Source organism: Sturnira hondurensis, unplaced genomic scaffold (assembly GCF_014824575.4).
Source record: "Sturnira hondurensis isolate 20B ecotype Veracruz unplaced genomic scaffold, ASM1482457v3 Scaffold0008640, whole genome shotgun sequence".
In the NCBI taxonomy this organism is placed as follows: Eukaryota; Metazoa; Chordata; class Mammalia; order Chiroptera; family Phyllostomidae; genus Sturnira; species Sturnira hondurensis.
In genome coordinates, this window is record NW_028081271.1 from 14074977 (window position 1) to 14099259 (window position 24283).

The window sequence follows — 24283 nt, forward strand, 5'->3', positions numbered from 1 at the left end:
AGAAGCACTACCTGGTGGTAGGGTGAGTCTGCCGCACCTGATATCAAATGGCACCAATAGCTGTGGAAGGAACTGTAACGGACCAAACCAGTGCATACAGGAAATGTACCTATTATGTCAGCTCAAGAATGAAACTGAGTAGGAACACAGGAATTACGGAATTATGTTCCCAGTCAGTTCTCTTGTACAGCTAACAGCTGATGGAAAGCTTTTTAAGAAAGAGGAACTTTATTTATTTTCTTTTGCAGCTGCCAGCCTGACCGTGAAAGAAGAAACAAAGGAGGGAGAATAAAATAGTAAGAAATATAATCTTTAGTGTCTATAGTCTGTGAAATTCCAAGATTAAGTATAGCAACAAAACTGAATGTGAATTACCACTGTTTGTATATCACTAATATAATGGGCTACAATGACAGTGACTAACTGGTTCATTTATATTATGAAAAGTAAGAACATTTGTTTGCTAAAATAATTGAAGTATACTTTAAGAATTTTCCGTTTGGTCTTTAGAATATAGCACAGGTCCTAGAAAGCAATCTTCTTCATTGTCAGTGTCATACTTAAACAGAAAAGAGGCAAATTATCTGAATTTTTAAAAAATGTTACTCATTTCCAAATTAGCATGATCACTCAATTGGTTTGGGGTTCCTTTTCTCCCAATGCTGTGTGGATATACACAATGTTTATGATTATTTTTCCAAGTTACTTGCTAGAGGCATAACATTACTATCAATTCATAATGGTAGTAATAGTATAGCAAATATCTCACTTAACAAAGTATCTTGCCATCCCTGTTACCTCATGCTTTCGCCATCTTAAACATATGTAAAGACAATACCACTTGCCAACACACTATGCATTATAAAATTTAGCAATTCAAAATAAGCAACAATAATTCTGTAAAAACTTAAATGAAATTGATATAATGGCTGACTTTTATAATTTTTATGCTAGTCTGACATTTTTAAATAGGTATATAAGATTATATGAAAACCAAATAAAATGTTTTAAAATATGAATGTTTACAAAACAAAGACCCTACACCAATTCTTTTTTAAAATAAGGAAAAACAATTACCCGATTTCAGTCTATTAAAAACCCTAGGTGGAGCAAATATTTCATGGTAATCAACTAATTTCTTTTACAATATTTTAAGCCTATTCTTACCTCAGTCATCAGCCACTGTTTTTGCTTGAGTCCAATATCTAAATGTTGTGTTTCATCCAAAATTTCTTCTAAAGTTAGAGGATGTGTATCTCCTCGCTGATGACGTGTCTATTGGGGGAAAATATAAGATGGTTTTAAAATGCTAGATGCATTAACAAGTAAATCAATCTTTCAAGCAATGTTGAACATGTATTATTTGAAGCAGTACAATTATAGTGATGGAGAGAATTTACTATAAACATCAGACAGAACCAGGTTCAAACTTGCAGTTCTATAAAACCAAATGTTAAAGTGAGAGAAATATTTGCAACTAACATGACAAAGAACTAATCTTTCTAATAGTTTAAGAGCTCCAAAAACCTAATAGGAAAATGACCCAAAGATAGGAACACATAAATCAAAGAAAAAGAAATGCAAATGACCTTAAACATGAAAAGATATTCATTACCTTAAAACATGAATATATTCAACCTCCACCAAGATATTCTTTTTACCTATGACACTAATGAAAATTCACATGACTATCTAAGAAAACAGGCCCTCTCAAACTCTACTGTCAAGAATACTAACTGTGCCCCGGGCCAGGGAGCTCAGATGGTTGGAACACCATCCCATACTCCAAAAAGCTGTGGGTTCGATCACCGGTCAGAGCACATACCTAGATTGCAGGTTTGATCCCACTCCAGTAGCAAATGGGAGGCAATCAATCGATGTCTCTCTCTTACATCAATGTTTCTCTCTATCCTCCTCCCTCTCTCTCTAAAAATCAATAAACATATCCTCCGCTGAGGATTAAAAAAATACTAATTGTGAGTCTGCTTATCTGAATGTGTTTCTGCAGAAATTTAGAGAAAGCTGGCAATAGTAAAACCATGTTACGAGCCTTAAAGACAATGAAGTCATTAAGGTCCCTGAAAATGGATATGAGGGGGGAAATTTTTTTAAAAAAAGCTAATTAAAGAGCATTTAAGATCTTGCTCCCCAGCATGTCTTCAGTTTGGCTAAAATAAACTCACAAAAACTATTAAAAATACTGATTAGTATTTTTACTAATAGTGAAACTAATAGTTTAAAAACTATTAAAAATACTAACTCTTAGAGAGGGCAATTTTACAGTAAGAATAAATTGAAGCCCTTTGTCCCAGCAACCCCATTTCTAGGAATTTACATATATACAGGATGACACACAAGAGCGACAAGGTCGCTGCAGCATCGTTTGTAAAAGATCCGAAACAACCCTGGTGGCCAATTAAATAAACTGTAGCACATCTGTGCTACTATACAGATGTTAAAGAAGAAAATGAAGATGTTCTCTCCATGCTAGTTTCAAAAGATGCCCAGGACAAATTATTAAATTGAAAAATATAGATGCCAAATGGTGGTGAGGATGCAGAGAACAGAAACTTATTCACTGCTGGTGGGAACGCAAGATGGTACAGATGCTCTGGCAGGGTCTTGTTTTTTTTTTAAATTAAATATGTTCTTATACGATCTAGCAATTATGTTCCTTAGTATTTACCCAAAAGAGCTGAAAACTAATGTTCACACAAAGACCTGCACACAACTTCCGGAGAAGATGGAAGTGTAGGTAGACACATTGTGCCTCCTCGCACAAGCAAAATAAGGACAAAAATTTAGAAACAAAATACCAACCAGTATTGACAGAAAACTGAACTCTATGGAAGTCCGACAACCAAGGAGTTAAAGTAGACACATTCATCCAGACAGATAGGAGGAGCAGAGTTGGATGCTGGGGAGAAAGGGGTCACGGCCAAAAAAATGGTGGCTGGCAGACCTGGACAGGAGGGCCCACAAGGTGGCAGCCGGCGGACCCAGCCAGGTGGCAGATTGTGGAGGGGCACAGCATGCAAGGTAGCTTGCAGAACAGGCGGTCCCACATTCGCATCACCTTCCATATGCACTCTTTGTCAAAACAGGCCCTCTCCTCTTTCTAAGGGAGGGGAAGGGGAGGGGGAAAGGAAGGAGAAGGGGAGGTAATAGTCTCATTTCCACCCAGAATTTTGCCTGGAAGGGTAATAAACTCCAGGGACTCAAGGACAAGTCAAAAAATGTTATTTGGGGGAAGCCTTCATAAATGATAATATTGAGTTGTTGTACCTACTATAGGGCTTCTTATCTTGTCCAGTCTTACAAATTGTTCTAAGAGTTAAAAATGGGATATTCTGGCCCATGCCAGGAAATCCTAATTCTGATACACTATATATAGTTCATGGGCAATTGAGAGCAGTTTTCTTTACAAACTCTGCCTCTTCCATTCCCACACACTCCACCCTCCATGCTGTACTGTCCAAGAAACCAACACACTTTAGAGAGACTAATTAGAACAAACTAAAGAAAATATTGGTAAGAAATATGTAATGATAGAACTAGATTGTTTCTCAAGTATTTAAGGTATTCTCTTATATTTCTCAAAATTCATTCTTTGATTATTTATTAGCCTGAGAAAAAAGCACACTTAAGGAGCTGAAGCAGTATCAATCAAGGAGGTTGATTTTTTTTAACATGTAACAGAAATATTTTCAAGGACTACCACATTATTCAAATTATGCTCCATAAAAGCAACAAACAGCCCTGGTCAGGTGGCACAGTTGGCTGGAGCATCCTCTGTGGACCAAAAGGCTGCAGGTTTGGTCCCCGGGTCAGGGCACATGGCACATACCCAGGTCGCCAGCTGGATCCCCAGTTGAGGCTTGCAGAGGAGGCAACCTACTATAGGTTTTTTTCTAACATCGATGTTTCTCTCCCTTCCTCTCTAAAATCTATAAATGTATCCCCAGGTGATGACTAAAAATTTTTAAAAACCCACAGACAGAACTGTATATGAACTATTATATTTTAGATTGTGGCAGTTAAAACTTATTTTGTAAAATTATATCATGAAAGTTTTATTCTAATTAGTCAACTCTCATTACATCTTTTGAACAATTTAGTGCTTCTACCTCCTATTACAAAAATCACTTAGAGCTTAGTTAGCTCTAAGACCAATTCATTTTTAACAATAGGTATCGTTCTTCATTAATTACCCCAAAACAAAATTACTTGTTGACTGACTTATTTCTGAATCATTCCCTTTTATTTATACCTAAAATCTGAATATCAGCAATCAGAAGATGTAAGCACACACATTTAGAAAAGGAATAACACACTTTTTTCTACCCTTTACTCCATTACAATGATGTGATGTAACATAAGCAGATTTGTTTTTTAAATTATTAAAATTGACAAATGAATTCTATTTGACCCATGTAATTTTCATCTCAATTACCTTAATAGCACCTTTTAGTATGCATTCTATAATTTATTTCTTAGTGGTTTTTATATCATTTAAAATGTGTATTAACTGTCCTGGCCAGTGTGGCTCAGCTGCTTGGAGCATCACCCATAAACCAAAAAGGCTGTGGGTGGGATTCCTGGCTGGGCAGGACATGTGCTTGGGTTTCAGGTTCAGTCGGGAGAGAGGAAACCTCACATCAATGTTCTTTCTCCCCTTCTCCTTCTCTCTAAAGCCAACAAGCATGTCGTCAAGCGAAGATTTTTTTAAAAAATGTATATTACCCTATTTATTTGAATTTAAAAGAAGAGACAATTTTAGGATAAAAAACAAGTTTGATACAGCTGGTTGATTTGACAATAAAAATGAGCTTCACTAACCAAGAGGTACTTTCCATAAATCAAATAAGCTAATCCTTCAACTTGAAACTTTTGACTAAAATGTATTTATATGCATAAGATAAAATCATTTTAATGATAAAAATTACATTGGCAAAGGTGGACTGAAATTAATATTTTTACTTTCTCGACCACTTCTGAGTGTATCAGATTAAGGAAGTACCTACAGGGGAAGAGGGGGACGTGATACAATTAGACACTTGCTAAGTCTTGGTAAAGCCTTTTGATATACTTCCTAGAAACTAAAAAAAAAAAAAAAGAATGGTTAAGCACCAGGTATGAAATCCTTTGGCAAAGTCAGGCAGTTCACAATCTTTTGCTTTCAACCAAATTATACGAGGACCTAATAGAAACGCCAACTGATGGATGCTTGATAATACATCGCAAAGTGATTTCTGGCATATAACTTGGAAGATTTTGCTATCACAAAATTTCCATTAGAATAAACTTATTTATATGACCATTTATTTCTTAGCACTTAAACCTACAAAATCTAAAAATAAGAGCAGAAATGGTGCCATATTCTGTTTTATTCTATCAATAATTAATATGTATCTCCAGATACGAAACGACTGGAGGAAGAAAGAAGACAGCACCATTCATTGCATTTTAAAATATGGATTTTTATTGGGCCCTGGCCCAGCAATCCAACTGGTGAGAGAATCTCCCAAACATGCCAAGGCTACAGTTTCCATTTCCAGTCAGGGCACATACAGAAAGTAACTACTGAATGCTTGAATAAATGGAACAACAAATCGATGTTTCTCTCTTTAGCCTTCTCTCTCCCTCCCCTCTCAATCAGTAAATAAAAATAAATAAAATAAATATAAATGGATTTCTGACTAATTATTACATGCAGAGTGAATTTTAATAAAAATTTTCATACATGCACATTATTCTAATCAACTGTGTGCTAATTGTAATAATTCAAATCAGAAGGTATTTTTAATACTTAGAGCATTATAGTCACAAGAAAAACATTTCTAATATATATATAAGTATATATATATAATTGTAGGAAAGATTGATGGCTGTTCAATAAAAGATTTTCAAGCATAAAAATACATAACATACAATACAGAGGGAGTAACAGAAGAAATAAGTAAGTTCATAGGGAAAACAACTAAGTTTCCAACCATTTAAGTTTGTTGTATATTTTTAAATAATGGTACTCAGATTTTTTTTAAGATTTTATTTATTTATCTTTAGAGGGGAAGGGAAGGAGAGAAGGAAAGAAACATCAATGTATGGTTGCCTCTAGTGAGCCCCCTGTCAGGAACCGGACTGCAACCCAGGCATGTGCCCTGACTGGGAATCGAACCACAATACTCTGGTTTGCAGGCCCGCGCTCAATCCACTGAGTTACACCAGCCAGGGCTGGTACTCAGATTTTCTTTGATAAATTTAAAATAATGATGTATTTTATTGAAATACGACAATATGACAGAAATTCTCTTTGTCACTTTTGCTGAAAAATTGTAATTGTCAATTTAAATATGTGCAAAGAGATACACAATTTTTCCAAGAACATGTAAAAATCTCAATACTGTCCTAGATAAACAAAGTTACAGTAAGGGCCATCTAGATAACTGAAGACTATTAGCAGAGCAGTAAAAACGTAACACATAAATGTCAGAGTCTCCCTCAAAAGGATGACAGCCCCAAGGGCATACATTTTTTCCTGGGTATTCCTAACTTGAGTGCTACAAACAGTATATAGTGGTTCTTAAGAATTGTTTATCGTATGGGGGGATGGATGATTGAAATGAATGAATGACGAATACATTAGTGTCACAGTTTATTATCTGGCCCTGGTTGGTATGGCTCGGTGGACTGACTGTGGTCAGCCTGCATTCGAAAGGTCAGTGGCGTCAGGGCACGTGCCTGGGTTGGGGGCCAGGTCCCTCGCTGGGGGCACACGAGAAGGTGTGCATTTCTCTCACACACTGACGTTTCTCTCCTTCCCTTTACCTCTCTCTAAATAAGTAAAACCAAAAAAAAGTACTAGAGGAAAGCATGGCATAATTCAAAGTGTATTATTTGATAATAGAAAATCATAAACTACCAATTTCTACTAGAAGTTAAATACACAGAACAGAATTGAAACCTAGCCAGACCCTAAGACTCTTAAATTATTAAAGTCTTAGCATAAAATCTTGATTTATATTTTCAAGAGATATAACTAGTAACTAAACAGGAATAAGAATTTGCCAGAAGAAGGAGGCAAATTTTACATCACATGGCCATCTTAGCCATAAATAGAATTTTACTTTAATAAGTGTAGTTAGGATTCGAAGTCTTCAGTAAAGCCAAAATATTATATCCTCAAAACATATTTCAAAAATACAAAATCTTCCATCAAGCATTAAATTCTTTTGTGAGTCAGTGTTTTTCTAAGACCCTCAGTAATTCTAACTTTCTCCTCAGAGATGCAGAAAAGGCATCAGTACCTCTGCCTGAACTGTCAGTTTTTACTTCTCACATCAATGAAAATATTTGTCTTACATCTTCCCACTTGTATGGCAAACAGGTATTGACTTATTAATAGGTGACTGTATCTATAGCCTGTGCACAATTTTAAGTTAAATGGTGGGCTTAAATTGTGTCCTAGAAATAATGTAAATTAAATACACCTAGGTAACTCACTGCAATGTTAATTTGACATGAGGCTTAAAGCATTAAATATTTTTACAGTGTGAGGTATAATAGGTATATATATACAATTTTATAAAAAGTGACATATATACAAATTTCCTTCTGAAAATTTGGGAGTGGTCCCCTCTTCTGCCAAAAAGTCAAATAGGATTTTTGTTATCTGAGAAAAACACTTACCTTCATATAGTTCACAATCTTAGCAAGAACGCCAAACTTGTATCCAGAGCTTCCTGATAGAGCTTTCAAGTTAAATGATCCATTGCTATGATCTGAAAATAAAGTTCAAAAAAAACGGTAACATTTTCATATTAGATTAGATTACGACTTTTAAGCAACTAAGATGACTAACTCTGGTAAAGATTTTTCTTGTTTGAGCTTTTCTATCCAGTGAATTCTATCCTGTAAAATTTGGTAAAAAATTCACAATCTTTGTGTGCCGAGGTCCAGCCGCAGCAGGGTCCAGGGGTCCCTCGAGGTGAGGATAGGCATCGGCACTGGGTAACAGGCAACTACACAGCTCAAAGGCAGGTGAAGCACTGTTCCGTTTATTGCAAGTACAAGCAGGTTTTTATATTTTCATTTCTAATAGTGATTTATCATTGACAGGTGCAAGCATGATCAGTTAATCAGAAAAAATTAATACAAAGGTAATCAGGAAAAGTACAAAAGTTCCCATAATTTTTAATTATGTTGAACAAAATGGTTTTGACCAGGAGAACCATTAATCAGACAACTTAAAATAGCTCTATGTACAAAGTTTAAATGTCCTATTATTTATCAAAGTTCTTAGAGTTAGTCATGGGGCAAAACGATACGCTAGACCGAGAAGAGGTTAGGAAACTCATTATAAGCCTTTGTGATGTCTAATTTAGCTATCTTTCTGTCTAAAATATCTGTGTACTAAGAACTCTATCTTCTTATTATTTTTTACATGCTTAATAGCTAACTAGTTTCTCTATTTTTCTGCCTGTCTAATTCTAATAGATATATATCCCTATTCAAGGTAAAGGAGGGGCTGTTATTCTAACAACTTTGACATTCAGAGGCTATTTTATCAGAGAGGATTTGCCTCGGGACTTACTTAAGGGGGCAGCTTTGGATATTCCAGGCCCCCTACTAGCTAATAGTATTTTATCCTACAATTGCTTAATCAGGTCAGGGAAGGAGGTGTTATTTTGGGGAAAGGCTAAGGTGATAGTGTTCTCAGCCTGACTTAGTTGCCAGTTCAGCTCTGAGAATGGTCAGCATTTCTAGGAGATTCCAAATTATCAGAAAAGTAAAGGTTAGAACAACAAGAGACAGCAAGATTAAAATCAACACCACACATCCATTCATGCCACGTCCGCCAAGCCGGAACACGCTTCTTTGAAGTCGTTCTCCCCATGCTCGGACTTTGTCAGACAGCATGGTTGGCGCTGGGACTGGACGTGGCATTTGTGTGTGCAATAAACTATCCATAGTCTCACTAAGGATGGGAACAAAGTATAAATAATGCAAAAGCATTAAAATACACTTCTTGCCCTGGCTGGTGTGGCTCAGTGGATTGAGCACCAGCCTGTGAACTAAAGGTTTGATTCCTAGTCAGGGCACAAGAGCCTGGGTTGAGGACCAGGTAGGTCCCCAGCTGGGGTCGTGCGAGAGGCAGCCAAGTTATGTTTCTCTCACACATTGCGGCTTCTCTTTCTTCCTCCCTTCCTCTCCAAAAGTAATGTTAAATAAATAAAATGTTAAAAAAGTTTAAATACATTTATTTTATAAGTGCCTTTTTCTCACTCTTAATTCTGATTAGATTTCCCCCATAATTAGAAGGCTTCTAAAACAGGAACACAAGACAAATCTCAATCTGATTAACTGTGCTTTTCTAACAAACTTAAAACCACGAGAAGAGAGTGGATTGCTTCTGAGGGGTAAGACTCCCAGGATCACTTATTACATCAATTTATGCTCATCAAGTTAAAGAATCAGAGAATTAAAAGAATGCTACTATAAACTTTAGGGATAAATCAGGAATCGGAAATATAGGTGCTGCCACTGCATAAATATGCATGTTTAGAAAGAGTTACGGCATGAAACAAGAGGCAATCTGTACAAGAATTGTTTGTTTCAGAACATCTATCATTTTGTTGCATTCTTACAGGCACAAATCCTATGTCACCCTGCATCGCAAATGCATTCTGTGAGTCAGACAAAAGCCAGTAAAAAAATTCAAAATAAATACTAGGAAAACATTCCAGAAGTATAATACATATTCATTAGCAAGGCATCAGATCAGAAATTATAAAGTTCTCGTGTGGCTGGTACACAAGAGATGAGGTTAAATAAAAGGGGGGAGAGTCAATGTCTGGCACCAGCTTGGTAACAATAATTCAAGCAAATAATGCATCACAACAACCGCAAGTCAAATGTAACAACTGTCAGAGAGCCAAAAGAACAGCTGCTAGTAGCAATACTCCTTTGAGATTAGTTAGTGAAAAGGCTTTATTAAATAAGCTTTTTTGAGACTAAAATGAGACTTCATATACAATTTTCCTCTAAAAATAACTCACAATTTTGATAACTTGACATATTAAAGTCTATTTTATTAATGGCTCCCCAAATAGTATTTACAATGCCTTTATAGGTGTACTTTCACATTCGCTTTTCAATCACGAAATCCTACCTACCTAAGTGGTTTGTTTTTAGATGTTCAGGACCCTTATAATAGTAATAGTAACTAACCTTTACTGAACACTTACTATTTGCCAAGAACCATGCCAAATGATTTTCTCATTTAATCCCTCCCAGAAATCCTATTTAGAAGATACTACTGTCTACTTTAAAACAAACAAACAAAAAACTTAGTAGTAAGCAGCAGAGTACAGATTCAAATCCAGTTGAATCCCTGTGATAATATACCTTGTATATGAGTAATTAACCAGCCTTTAACACAGATTAGGCTATCTGAAACTGGCCTTTTTTTCAGAGTACTGATATTCATAAATGCACATCTAATGTTTCCTTAACTTTAGTAAAGTAAGTTTATGCTGGGAACACTATAAATAACTGGGAACACTAAAAAACAAATGACAAGTATGTAAAGAATAAGCACCAAATGATCAAGATCCACATACAGTTTTGTTTACCACGGTAACTCAATACCAGACATAGTAAACACTCAATGTTTGTTTAATGAATGAGAGGGGAGGGGAGGGAAGAGGAATGGGAATGAAAACAGGAATGGGAATAAGAATGAATAGTATTACCCTTTCATGGCCCCAGAAACTAATGTGTTGATTTATCTATGATTAAAATAAGTCTATACAGCAAGCATTTATACCAGCTACCATTGTTATAATAGCTATTCCCATAATTAAGAACCTTGATCTTGTTATGCTTAGACCACAATTTTAAATAATGCACCATAAATAAGAAAACATTCTATTTTAAACATCCAACCAAGGATTCTTTTGCTATTTAAGTTTCACAAAATGCTGCCCTGCAGTGTGGCTCACTTGGTTGGAGCGCTGTCTGGTGAACCAAAGGTCACAGGACAATTCCCCATCAGGGAACATACTTAGGTAGTGGGTTTGGTCCCTGGTTGGGGTATGTACCACCGTCTCTCTCTCCATCACTTCCCCTCTGAAATCAGTAAGTAGCCCTAGCTGGTGTGGCTCAGTGGATTGAGTGCTGGTCTGGGAACCAAAGGGTTGCTAGTTCGATTCCCAGTCAGGGCACGTGCCTGGGTTGTTGGCCAGGTGCCTGGTTGGGAGTCTGTGAGAATCAACCACACACTGATGTTTCTTTCCCTCTCTTTATCCCTCCTTTCCTCTCTAAAAATAAATTTAAAAAATCTTGTGTCAATAATTAATTAATTACACAGTCTGCTTTTTTAATGTAAGTGGTATGCTTACAGTCTCCCAACTAGTAAAGCTGAAAACCTTATTTCTCTCTTTTCCCTCAGAATTTCTCCTATATCAAACTACCACATGGAAATAATCACTTCCAGAAACCAAGAGTTATATAAAACACAGTATTGAAGAAGTGGAGAAAAGAAAGTTTCATCTATAAAATTGTATGCACTCTTGCTGGAAGAAATACAAAGCTGGTAAACCTGGCCTGTTTGTGTATTCTCTCAACACTGTAATCTTCTAGCTCTAACACCAAAATATTCACAGAAGGTTCTGAAATTTTATAAACACCGAGGAGACACCAATCTGTTGCTAACTAACAAATCCTATGCAGGAATGTAGCTGAAGGACAAAATACAAGGCAAGAAAAAAGGGTGACAGTTGATATCCCAGACAGCTCTATTCAAGTTTATGAATGATTTACTCTTAAGGGTGGCAGGACTTGATGCAAATGAGTGTAGAGGAAACTGTCAGCTGTGCTGCGGTTCAACCAATAGAAGCTCAGCTCCATCTTGGCTATGCACTAGACTGCATTACAATCAGACGATACCATCGCTTCAACAGCAGCCTTTCAGACAAGAGGTAGGTTTATATATCTTTTTTATTTAGTAATATATGTGTTCATGATACAATATAAAAATATTTTACCATAAAAATCAGGCAGAAAGCTTTGTTCCTACTAAAAAACAGTAAAAGCAATGTATTCATTTAATTGCTAGGCAGGATTTTATTATGAAAATATGAAGACTGCCTGTGCTATTTGATAAGCACCCTTACCATCTGTGCCTTAATGGAAAATTCATGACATTGTCTTTAACCGGATCTATATCCAGACTGTAGAGTAAACCATAAGCATTTGATTTTAAGTGGTTACTTGCTAATTTCATTTTCTCCAAGCTATTTCATTTTAGCAGTTTGGTCTGTCTTAAACAAAGGATTTTTCTTAAAGAAAAACCTGGACTAAAAGCAAATCCTGGACCAAAGCTTTCTGCTTATATATATGCAAATTATATTGGCTGGTAAGAAGCAGTCGCTTATAACAAAATCTGTTGTGTTTAAACAAATACCTGAAAATAGTTCAAAATTGTTTACTTCATTTTGAGTGTAGACTCAGAGAATGCTGAGAAATTATCACGTGTGATATAGTATAAAAATAAAATTGTAAAGGTACCATTATGTAGGCTACATTATAATGTAACCAAAAACATTTTTAGAGCTTCAGACTTATCTAATATTTTAATTTAAGTAATTCCTCACAGTAAAATCCTAAAGCCTATATTACTGTAATACATGTCATGCTATATTAAACGAAAACCTTTTCAAAATAGCCTTTCATTTTTGTATATGCCACAAAAATATACAATCACAGTAATTTCTATATGTTAAAGTTATTCTTAAATTGATTCTTAAAGTAAATACATATTAAGCCTTTTTGATAAACTACATTTAAAAATAAAAATATGTCATAAGAATTGGTTAAGGGAGGACAGTCCACTACCCTTCAATGTAATAAGATTACACTCACGACCCAGATCAACCGTCCATGTCTACTACAAATTAGCAAGTGAAGACCAAATTTCTCATTTTCTAATATTCAAGCACAAAAATATCATTAGTAGACACTAGAGTTCCAAAATATTACCTATACATGCTGCTCTAAAGGTCCAAGTTCTGCCCTTTTCTTTGTTGATAAATGTATTTAAATTTTAAAGGACTTCTTTTCCATAATTTTTATTTCTCCTATTTCTTAACTAGTATACAGCTAATACGAGCCAGCATCCCTTACAAAGACCAAAGGTTGCTGTAAGATATTAGATCTCTCCAGGGTTAGTTACCTAGAAAACATTCCTGTCTGCTATACAAAGTACGGGAGCCCAAAATAAAAACAACTTTGTCAAATAAAACAAGTTTCAAATTAACTTGTAACTCAAACTTCAGGGAAATTGTAAACCTAAACCCCCACCACCTCCCTTGTTTTAAAACCATAATCAGCCTCCACCTTACTGGTAATGCGTCTGCGGTTAGCACAGATGGAGGCCTACTGCCATTTCACCCCACTGGCTAGAGGCACGGCCGATCTCAGAGTTCCAGGGCCGAGCGAGCGGCTCTACATATATATAAAGGTCGTTATGGTTAGTTGATCATATTTCAAAGTGGTATGTGTAAAGGCATTAGAAAATTCAAGCGCTTTTACCATAAATACATCAAAAACATAATTTGATTCTCATCTGGTAATTCAAGGTTCCAAAATCATTTCCAAGTCTTATTCCTTAGGACTAAATACTTCACTAGGGCCTTTTGAAATGGGAGGAAAAATAGGTGAAGACACTATCTCAAAAATGACAAACTTAAAAGCTATGGAGCATTTATTTACCTTCAGACTTCCTAGTCCTGTAATGAAATTTTAAAGTGGATATGGGGGAATACAGAAAAGTACAGACCTTTTTTTTTTAACCACTTTTTCTCACTTTTCATAGGGCATGTTCACAGCATTTGCTTAACACAAATATACATTTAGCTTTAAAAATACACTCAGGCCCTGGCTGGTGTATCTCAGTGGATTGAGCACAGGCCTGAGAAGCAAAGGGTCGCTGATTCGATTCCTAGTCAGGGCACATGCCTGGGTTGCAGGCCAGTTCCCAGTGGGGGACACATGAGAGGCAACCACACATTGATGTTTCTCTACCACTTTCTCCTTCCCTCCCCGCTCTGTCTAAAAATAAATAAATATTTTTAAAAAATACACTCAGAACACAAAAAAATCCTAATGGTAAATATCTTTTTGCATGGCTAGTTATGTCCAATCCAGCTAAATAAATTTTAGATTGTACCCTAAATTGAACACAAAAAATTACTAGAGGTCTACTGTACTTTGAAAAAATAATTTACATAAAATATAAGGTGGAAAATGATTCCATATTATAAGGGTTTACTATTTTGAGATATGACCAGAAGCTGACTAAAGAGCAGATGTTTTGAGTTGCTTGTCAGTTACCGATACACTCAGAAGAGGCAAACTGTCGTCATTTATAACATAAACCTGACATGTAGACACACTCTTCCTTAAACTTCTCAGATGCTTCTTGAAAACCTTAGCAATGCCCTGAGAGGCGGCACTGCTCTCCACTGGCATTACTGCAAGCATTATTATAGGCCATTATACACACTGCTCTCCACTGGCATTACTGCAAGCATTATTATAGGCCTATTTGTGTCTGTGGATAAAGTACAAGTCAAATCAAAATGACAGTGCTTCATAATCCTAATTTTAATTTCTTAAGAATCCAGAAAACTGAACAAGTAAATTAAATAGATATTTAACAATAGATTTTTAAAAGCCAAAGGAATACTTTTAAAATATATTACTTGGGGTTTTGAATAAGTAATATATTCACACATACCGGTCTCCCAAATCTACGCTCCATCCAGCCCCACAACTAATTAAATTCTTGTATATCCAATATTTTTGTGCAGATAAAAGCAAATACAAATATGTATTATTTCCCTCCCTTCCTACACAAACTGACCTGCACCTTGCTCTTTTCATTTCACAACATATCCTAAATATCTTTCCATATCACAACACAATTACCTTATGTGTAATATTCAATTATGTGGATATTCTATATTAATTTTAACCAGAAAAATCATTCACTGATGATGGGTACATATTAACTTCAAATAATTAAACTTAGTTGTATGTCTGTCTACCTATTCTCACTTTCTCCCCTGCCCTTCTACTCTTCCTCCCTTTATTTTTTTCTGAGGTGAGGCCTGAAAAATATTTAAGCAATTATACCTCAAAAAATAAACAGAAGTTCCTTAAATTACCTTTCTAATCATTTTTAAATTTCATTTTGAAATAGTAACTTACTATTTCACAACTTCTCCCCAGTTTTAAAGTTAATACAAATAAAAAAGGCCTACTCATAATGAATTAAAATGCAAAGTAGTAACTTCAGTATAATTTCAACCTGGTAGGAGTTAATAGATTTATATATCCAATTTCTAGGAGAAAAGAAAAAGTTAAAAGCTGCATATGTTAGACAGAATTTCAGGTAACTTTTAATTTTTATTTAGAATTGCTGTTTCTGAAATCAGTAGTAAACTCTTTAACCAAGCTACTTAATAAGGTGTGTTAAACCCGCCCGAGGGGCATACTGCAGACACCGCTTCTCTCCTCTCTGCTCTCCGCCAGCACTGTTTCCCCCGCAGTCACTTCTATGCCAAGTGTATTAGCGAAACCCTCAAAATTTTTTTTCCAGATTTTAAAAAGGAATCAACCTTAAAGGCTTTAACCGAAAGTCTGAGGAACATTTTCATCAATGCTGGAGAGGTCCTAGGTTAGCCCAAGTAAAATGATGAGAGGGACCCGCATGTAACCTACCCACATTAAGTGGCACTGTCCTCACTTTTCCCAAGGTCCTTCTCTCCTTTCTCTCCCTGTCCTCTATTAGCTCTGCTTTTCAAACAGGACCTGAAACGTATCCACTATGAAGTAAAAATAATTATAACAATGTATGTCACCTCTCCCAGGAGTATATGCATTTTAGTAGCGCTTAAAATCTTAAAGGAATTCCAAAGCTGAACTTGGGGTGGGGGGGTAAGGGCAGGGCATTGTATGTATGAGTGTGTGTGCATGTGCACAGGATACTATTAGAAAGGCCAAGTCAAAAAGGACTTGACTTTTGTCTCCATTTGAGTCCATTTCTGTGAGTTACCTGACTCTTTGTGTCCACGGTGGTTAGAATCAGAAGCAGCAACAATGCAGATAGAAGGGTAGTCTATCAGAGCATCCACATTACACAACTCTACGTGAATGGCACCCACAACACAGGCTGAAGCTGTACAACCTAGCAGCCTTGCTTTCTCTAAGAGCACACTCAAAAGAGAAAAAGTCAAAGGGTAAAAGAGGGTAACTTTGAAAGGCTGGGTCTCCATAGTTTGAAAATTAATGTAATGTAACACATACCTGTGTTACAGCCAATGGATTTTTGTATGTCCCAGAACTAACAAAAGCAATGGATTCAATTATTGTCCACTGGTCTGCTATCCCTCATTTCAAGATGAAGGGTCTCACCAAGCACCGAAAAACTGAAGAATTCTTAAATCCAAAAGGAAAAAATAAATTTAACCCTTTACTTTTGGGTTCAGATCATCAATTTTACCTTCAAAATACATGAAGAAAAGAAGGATCCAAGTCCATCCAGAGAGCTGAAGTGATTTACCAAGCAAATCTGATTTTAAAAAGAAAACAAAAACCTTTAAAAAAATCAATTTATCAACCCCAAAGTTTTAAAAATTTATCTATAAAGAAAAAGAAATCTAAAGGAATTATATTGTATGGCTTTGGTTTTTAAGTCACTTTTTAATCTTTTTAATATGAAAATAATATTGTGGTTATGTCTAAAAACAGAATCCTCACCTTTTAACATACACTGAATATTTCTAGAAGAAATAATACAATATTTAGGATTTGCTTCAAAATAACCAGTGCAGCACTGGGTAGAGCTACAGACTGGCCAAGAGTGCCTAAATGAGGCTGTAGCATGAACACATGGGGGGTTCATCAGGCTCTTCTTCTGCGCTTCCTTGCAGACGTCTTTAAATAAAACAGACTCTCACAGACGAGTTACCTCCAGCACTTAGGAAAGTATTTGGTACACAGTAGATAATCAACAAACCTTTGTTTAGAAGAATAAATTTAAAACAATTTACAACTACATAGAGGGGGAAAGCATGCAAAATAAGTAATTTCTCTCATAAAAAAGCAACAAACTGAAAAAGTGATTGAAGTGGGATTTCTTACTTCAAAAATTATCTTACTTTATAGGTATTTTCTAAGTTTTAAAAATAAGCTTAAAGTATATGTTGGAAAGATCGAGATAATAAAAATTCATTTATTATCTTTAATCCTTACCCATTCCATTTAAGGCCCAATAAGTATCAGGCCAACAAGTGCAAAAGTTAATGCAAGAATATTGAAACTTTAACTCACTGGCTGATTTTATGAAATGGAATAATAATTTTAAACATAGTAACTGTGGGGCACTGAATCTGCCTGATGTTTAAAATATTCACATGTACAGGTCATTTAGGTATATGAATCATTTTGACTATCATACACATAACAAAAAAATCCTAAGATTACAGTGTCTTCGCGGACAACCTAACCTGACTTTCTCTACTACTTTCCCACTCAGCCACTACTTCCCGACTCAGGCCCCAGAACTCGAAGTTTAAAGGAGCGGAACTAGGAGCCCAAAATACACTGAACCAAGAAGGTGAGAGGACCCACAAGGGCGTCTTCAAAAACATGACCTTAAACGCAAAGATTCTTATGGATAATAGCTCACTAACCACTGCTTCAGTCAAATTTAAATCAATTCAGCTGCTTTCCCCCCTTCCATTAGTAGTTTCTGTGTAAGAATCTTAAACATACACATTTGTCTAACAAGTGATATACACAAAAATATATGGTACGGTTTAACAGAGTACATTTGCATAGATACAGAAAAAACACATTAATACCATTAATGTGTTTTTAAATTAATTAAAAAATTAAAAATATTCAGGCACTAACTCTGGCAGAAAATAAGGAACCCTCAAGGTGCCAACAAATCCTAGCGCTGAGCTCTGAACGGCCAAATCGAGAGTCTGATCACGTATATTCACTTTCTACCTTTCACAGAACCAGGAGAGCGGCACGCGGAGTGAAGCTCTCACAATGGCCTCCCTGAGCCCCAGCCTCTGGAACGAAACCACTACATCTGTTTATCAGTACCTTGGTTTTCAAGTTCAAAAAATTTACCCTTTCCATGATAACTGGAACACCGCCTGCTTTGTCATTCTGCTTTTATTTATATTTACAGTGGTATCTTTAGTGGTGCTGGCTTTCCTTTATGAAGTCCTTGACTGCTGCTGCTGTGTAAAAAACAAAACTGTGAAAGATTTGAAAAATGAACCTAACCCTCTTAGAAGTATGATGGACAACATCAGAAAACGTGAAACTGAAGTGGTCTAGTGTTCTACGTAAGATGAATAAAATCTTTGAAGACTGCCTTTAACTTTTGAGAAAAAAATTTTTCTGAGGCCAACTGTTATTACAAAACTGACTGACTTTGAGTGATTAAAAGGTTTCTACTAAAGGGGAAAAATCAAGTTAAATTATGTACTTTCTGTGTGTGTATCCCTTTCATTAAATACACAGTAAAACTTCACAAATGTGAATAATGTACCAATCTCTTTAAAATGACACTTCAAAAACTAGGTAAAAGATCCCTAGAACTCACTCCTACTAGTGGGGCTCAGTTGGTTGGAGCATCGCCCTACAACCAAACAGTTGTGGACTCGGTTCCCAGTCAGTGTTCATGCCTGACTTGCAGGTTCTATACCCGGTCCAGGAGCCCCACTGATAGGAGAGGCAACCAATCAATGTTTGCCTATCGCTCTTTTCTCCCTTCCTCTCTCTCTAAAAAGAACGAAAAACAAATGTCCTCTGGTGAAGGTGAAAAAAATTTTAAAATTAAAAGATTCCTAGAATTCAATATTAACTAGCAAAAGGTAAACTTATGGCAAAGGTAAAACTTATGGTAAAAAAGGTACAATATGGGAAACATAAGGCTAATGATGCCAAACAAGCAAGGCTAATGATGCCAAAATAACTTAAACAAATCATGTGGACTAAAAAATAGTTATACTGTATCTACATGTGTTTTGGCAATAAAAATGCTATTTAAAATGCTTCTCTAAATCCAAAGTAAAAATACTTTCACTTAAACATTAAAACCCTACTTATTAAAAAGCAGTATTTTCTAGTTTGTTGAAGACAACTTATACATTTTTAAAAATTTAAGTTTTGTAGGGTTAACTGTGAAAAGTCTCAAATACTCAGAAAAGTCACAAATATACTTGCATAAAATGTTCATTAAATAGACTGTTGAAATACATGGTATCCAGACTAGCACACCCCCTAAATTACATTTCTTGAGTTTGTGCTTTCATTTTGCTTCTCACGTGCACTCTCTGAAGGGCTAAGACACCTTATATAGAAGAGATTGCAAAAAAAAAAAAATGTCGAAAAATAGGACCACTCACACCTGTTAAGAAATACAGCAGTTTTATTTCCCGGAATTCCAAGGGCTGTACAGATATTACACTTTATAACCCTAATATTATTTTGCTACCACCCACGAGCAAACCAAAGCATGCTCTTAACCACTACACTACAACTACCCTTAGGCCTTAAATGTCACTCCTGAAAATTTATTGAAGCATTAATTCAAAAGAAGAAAAAAAGCCCAAGATACAAAGATGTTTATAATAGCATTACTAAAAATAAAAAAATTGGAAACAACAGCTTTAAATGTGACACCTCAACTTAGTAGCTAAGAAGCGAATGCAAAATGACAAAATAGAAAATATTTGAAGCCCTGGCTGGTGTAGCTCAGTGGATTGAGCGCTGGCCTGCGAACCAGAGGATCGCGGTTCGATTCCCAGTCAGGGCACATGCCTGGGTTGCAGGCCGGTTCCTTGCAGGCTAACTACCAGCAGGGGACGCACGAAAGGCAACTATACATTAATGTTTCTCTCCCTCTCTCCTTCCCCTCTAAAGATAAATAAATAAAATAAAATCTTTAAAAAAAATATTTGAATGTGACATGAAAAAGAAATATTTTTAGTTTAGAGAACCCTAACTGCCAATCTGAAATAGCTTTTCCACAAAATACTTATTTTTTATATTTCCTTCTAAAATTAGAAACAAGCAGAAGTAACATAACCAACTTTCAAAGGACTTACAAAACCTAGGTTATTCAAAATACTTTCGTAACCAGGAACTATTCTGAGCACTGTTAAAACCACATTTTTGCCTTGGCTGGTGTGGCTCAGAGGATTGAGTGTGGGCCTGTGGGCTGGTCGCTGGTTTGATTCCCAATCAGGGCACATGCCTGGGTTGTAGGCCAGGTCTCCAGTGGGGGACACATGACAAGCAACCACACATTGAGGTTTCTCCCTCTCTCTCTCTCCCTCCAGTCCCTTATCTCTAGAAAGGAATAAATAAGATCTTAAAAAAAACACACATTTTCCTAAACAGTACTTTGGGATCTTTGCCATAGATGGAAAGCATAGATTCTTTGATAACTAGATTATCTGATACTGTACACTATCAACTTTTCCCTAATGTATCCTCAATTTATTCAGAAGCACTAATAACAAATAAGCAATGAGTGCTTCTATGTGTGAGTGATTGGGATACAACAGCAAGTAAATAATCATGCAGTTAAAATGGCACACAGTAGCTTTGTCAGAAATAGTGAGCACTACCTTTTTGGCATCTCTTGGGCCACACATTAAACACTCTGTGACATGTGATCCCCCCAAAAATCTCATAATGTTTTAAGTAAATTTACGATTTTGTGTTGGGCCACATTTACAACCATCCAACCACGGGCCACAGGTTGGACACCCGTGGGCTAAGAACTTAATTAACATTGAAAAGTGAAAATAATATGACTTTTAAGCTGAAACCTAAGAGAACAGGAGTTAGCCAAAGGGAAGAGGGAAGTAGGTAAGAAGACTGTTCCAGGAAGAGGAAATACTACGAGCAAAGGCAAGAGAGTGAAGCATGTGAGAGGAGCTTCAAGTCAGTATCACTAGAGGATGGGGCAAGGAAACAAGGAGGCGGCAGAAAGGTAAGTGCAGACCAGATCAGGTGGGGCATGTAAGCTACAGGAAGAGATGCACTTGATCTGAAAAGCAGTCAGATGTCATCAGATTTATGAATAGAAAAATCACTGACGGCCACACAGAGAATGGGAGCTAAACCAGGAGCCCTGGTACGCACCTAGTGAGGCCACCCAATGATAGTGAAGTGAATTAGGGTCAGAAGGCAGTCTTCAGCACTTACACTCAATATATGTGCAGCTCTCCTCTTTCTGAGCACATGGAACTACCTGTGGCTCGGCACAGCCTTACGGCCAGTAGCCAGGAGAGGAAATGATGTGTGTGTCACCTCCAGGCCAGGGCATCTAATTACCAGGCAAGATCTTCCAGACTTCCCTCTCCCTTCAGCACTGAAACCCACATTTGAAAAATCACTATTTTATCAGCCTGGGTCCTTGAGTGACTGTAATAAATTTAGACCCCTGCTAACATGGATAAACATGTGGTAAGAGGAAAAAAATCATTGTTGTTTTAAGCCATTGAGATTTTGGAGCAAACAGATGAGGTCTTAAAGTGGGTGTCTGCTGTTTAAAACAGTTCCTAAAATTCTGTTTCCCATAAATCGTAATTCAAAGTAAGTTTCACTGGAATAAGCGATGATCAATCCTAAGGCATGTGCTAATAGGAATGACAGGCCTACTTTGATGAAAAGAACAGCTAACATCATATGTAATGGTGAAAGACTGAGCGCTTTTCCTGTAAGATCAGAAACAAGGCAAAAGTGTCCACTCCCACTACTTCTATTCAACATTACACCTGCCAGACCAGGCAAGAAAAAAACTGAAGGCATTCATGTGAGAAAGAATGAAAGAAAACTGTCTTTATTCACTGATGACATAATCTTGCACATATTGGGTTAGCTAAAAAGTTTGTTTAGTTTTTTCTGTAAAATAAGGGACACATTTTTTGTTTTCACCAAAAATCAATGACTTTATTGATTTGGATATCTGAGTAGGTTGGCCATCTCCCACTATCACCTTCCAGTGGGTGGAGGCCGGGGGTGCTGCTAAATATCTTCCAATGCATAAGACAGCCCACAGCAAAGAGTTATTTGGCCAAAATGTCAACAGTACCAAGAAACTTTGCAAACCACTTTTGACACATTTGCTCAGTCACAGCAGCTTCTCCACACACTAATCTTTCCTTTTTTGTGTTTCAGTTGCATTTTTACCTTTCTTGAAATAATAAGGCATACTTCACCGAAAATGCTGTGTATCTTCTCCCATCTTCAATATTAAAATGGCTGCACAAAAATTCACCAATTTGGATATTTTTTAAATGCATGCTGATATGACAGCTACCACAATCTAATAAAACTGTTATTATTTTATTGTTGTTCAAGTACAGTTGTCTGCATTCACCCCCCCACCACGCCATCCCCACCTCCCTTGTCTGATCCCACCCTCCCTTGGTTTTGTCCATGTGTCCTTTATAGTTGTTCCTCAAAACCCTTCCCCACTTCCCCCACAATACCCCCTCCCACCTTCCCTCTGGTTACTATCAGACTGTTCTTAATTTCAAAGTCTCTGGGTATATTTTACCTGCTTGTTGTTTTGTTCATTAGGTTCCACTTACAGGTGAGATCATATGGTATTTGCCTTTCACCACCTAACTTACCTCACTTAGCATAATGCTCTCAAGTTCCATCCACGCTGTTGCAGAGGGTAGGAGTTCCTTCTTTCTTTCTGCCGTGTAATATTTCATCGTGTAAATGTACCACAGTTTTTTGATGGATTCATTTACTGAGGGGAGCTTAGGCTGCTTCCAGCACTTGGCTATTATGAATTGTGCTGCTATGAACATCGGGGTACGTAAGTTCTTATAGACTGATGTTTCAAGGTTCTTAGGATATAATCCCGGCAGTGGAATTGCAGGGCACAAAATTGTTTTGAATGAAGTTAAAGACAACTAGGCACTTTTAGAGTCATCATACAAAAAAAAAACTTATGGCCAACCCAATAGAAAATCCTAAGGAAGCCACATAAAAACTAGAAATAATAAACGAGTTCAGCAAAGTTGCAGAATACAAGATCAACAGACAAGAATCTTGTATTTTCATGACTAGAAATGAATACTTCAAAAATCAAATTAAGAAAAAACTTCTTGCCCTGGCTGGTGTACCTCAGTGGATTGAGCACAGACCTGCGAACCAGAGAATCACAGTTCGATTCCCAGTCAGGGTACACGCCTGGGTTGCAGGCCAGTTCCCCGCAGGGGATGCACGAGAGGCAACCATACATTGATATTTCTCTCCCTAACCCTTCCCCTCTAAAGATAATTAACATTTAAAAAAAAAAAAGAAAAAATTCTTGACAACACTATCAAAAATAAAATACTTAGGAATAAATTTAACAAAAATGTGAGATTTGTACATTAAAAACCTGCATAAATGGAAAGATATTCTTGTTCACCAATTCCAAGACTTAATGTTGTTAAGGTAGCAATTCTCCCCAAACTGATGTACAGAGTGCAGGCAACACCTATCAAAACCAGAGCTGGCTCTTTTACCGATGTGAACTGATGAGCTGATTCTAAAATGTACATGGATTTTGAAAACGAACAAAATTGAAGGACTTAAACTTCCTAATTTCAAACCTTTACTGCAATGTACAGTTATCAAAAGAATGTGGTATCGTCATAAGGATGGGCACATGAGTCAACAGAACCACACTGAGATGCCAGAAATAAACTCATTCATAGTCAACTTCTAGTCAGTAAGGGTGCAACCAAGACAAGTCAATGAGGAAGACAGTCATTCCAAGAACTGGTACTGGGACAACTGAATACCCACATGCAAAGATGAATTTATTAGACCCTTATGCTAAACCGAAAAATCAACTCAAACTTATCATAAACCTGATGTAAGAATTAAAACTGTAAACTCTTAGAAAAAAACATAGTGAATTCTTATGACCTTGGGTTAGGCAAAGATTTCTTAGATAAAACACCAAGAGCACAGTGATACTGGACCAAGAAATTGTACCCAAACATATAAGGAAGTCTTACAAATCAACGGGAAAAAGCAACCCAGTATTTTTTAAGTGGGCAAAAATGTGAACAGGTATTTCACCAAAGACACACAAATGGTCAATAAGCACATGAATGACATCCAGTATCATTAATTATTAGGGAACTGCATATTAAAATCAAAATAGGACTTT

The 24283-nt window shown here is 36.5% G+C and overlaps 2 protein-coding genes, 1 long non-coding RNA gene and 1 other non-coding gene across 5 annotated transcripts in view; 3 read left to right on the forward strand and 1 right to left on the reverse strand.

Annotated features, from left to right (window-relative positions):
- Positions 1-24283, reverse strand: part of GTF2E2 (general transcription factor IIE subunit 2) — a 48936-nt gene that overhangs the window by 18125 nt on the left and 6528 nt on the right. For both annotated transcript variants that reach the window (XM_037055311.1, XM_037055310.1), the window contains exons 3-4: positions 7690-7781; positions 1168-1275 (exon numbers count right to left, since the gene is read on the reverse strand). In XM_037055311.1, the coding sequence (XP_036911206.1) occupies positions 1168-1275; positions 7690-7781 (200 nt within the window). The remainder of the gene's footprint in view (positions 1-1167; positions 1276-7689; positions 7782-24283) is intronic.
- Positions 1968-2096, forward strand: LOC118993272 (small nucleolar RNA SNORA33). The gene has a single exon (XR_005067825.1). It is a non-coding gene; the product is annotated as a small nucleolar RNA SNORA33 (small nucleolar RNA).
- On the forward strand, positions 11890-17661 carry LOC118993140 (uncharacterized). The gene is made up of 2 exons (XR_005067781.1): positions 11890-11981; positions 17622-17661. It is a non-coding gene; the product is annotated as an uncharacterized LOC118993140 (long non-coding RNA).
- SMIM18 (small integral membrane protein 18) lies at positions 18095-18825 on the forward strand. Its single transcript, XM_037055312.1, has one exon. It carries the CDS (start codon positions 18127-18129, stop codon positions 18421-18423), a length of 297 nt encoding a protein of 98 aa, XP_036911207.1. The 5' UTR covers positions 18095-18126; the 3' UTR covers positions 18424-18825.

Coding starts and splice junctions, on each gene's coding strand:
- SMIM18 (XM_037055312.1), top strand. CDS start 18,127: ATGGCCTCCCTGAGCCCCAGCCTCTGGAACGAAACCACTACATCTGTT.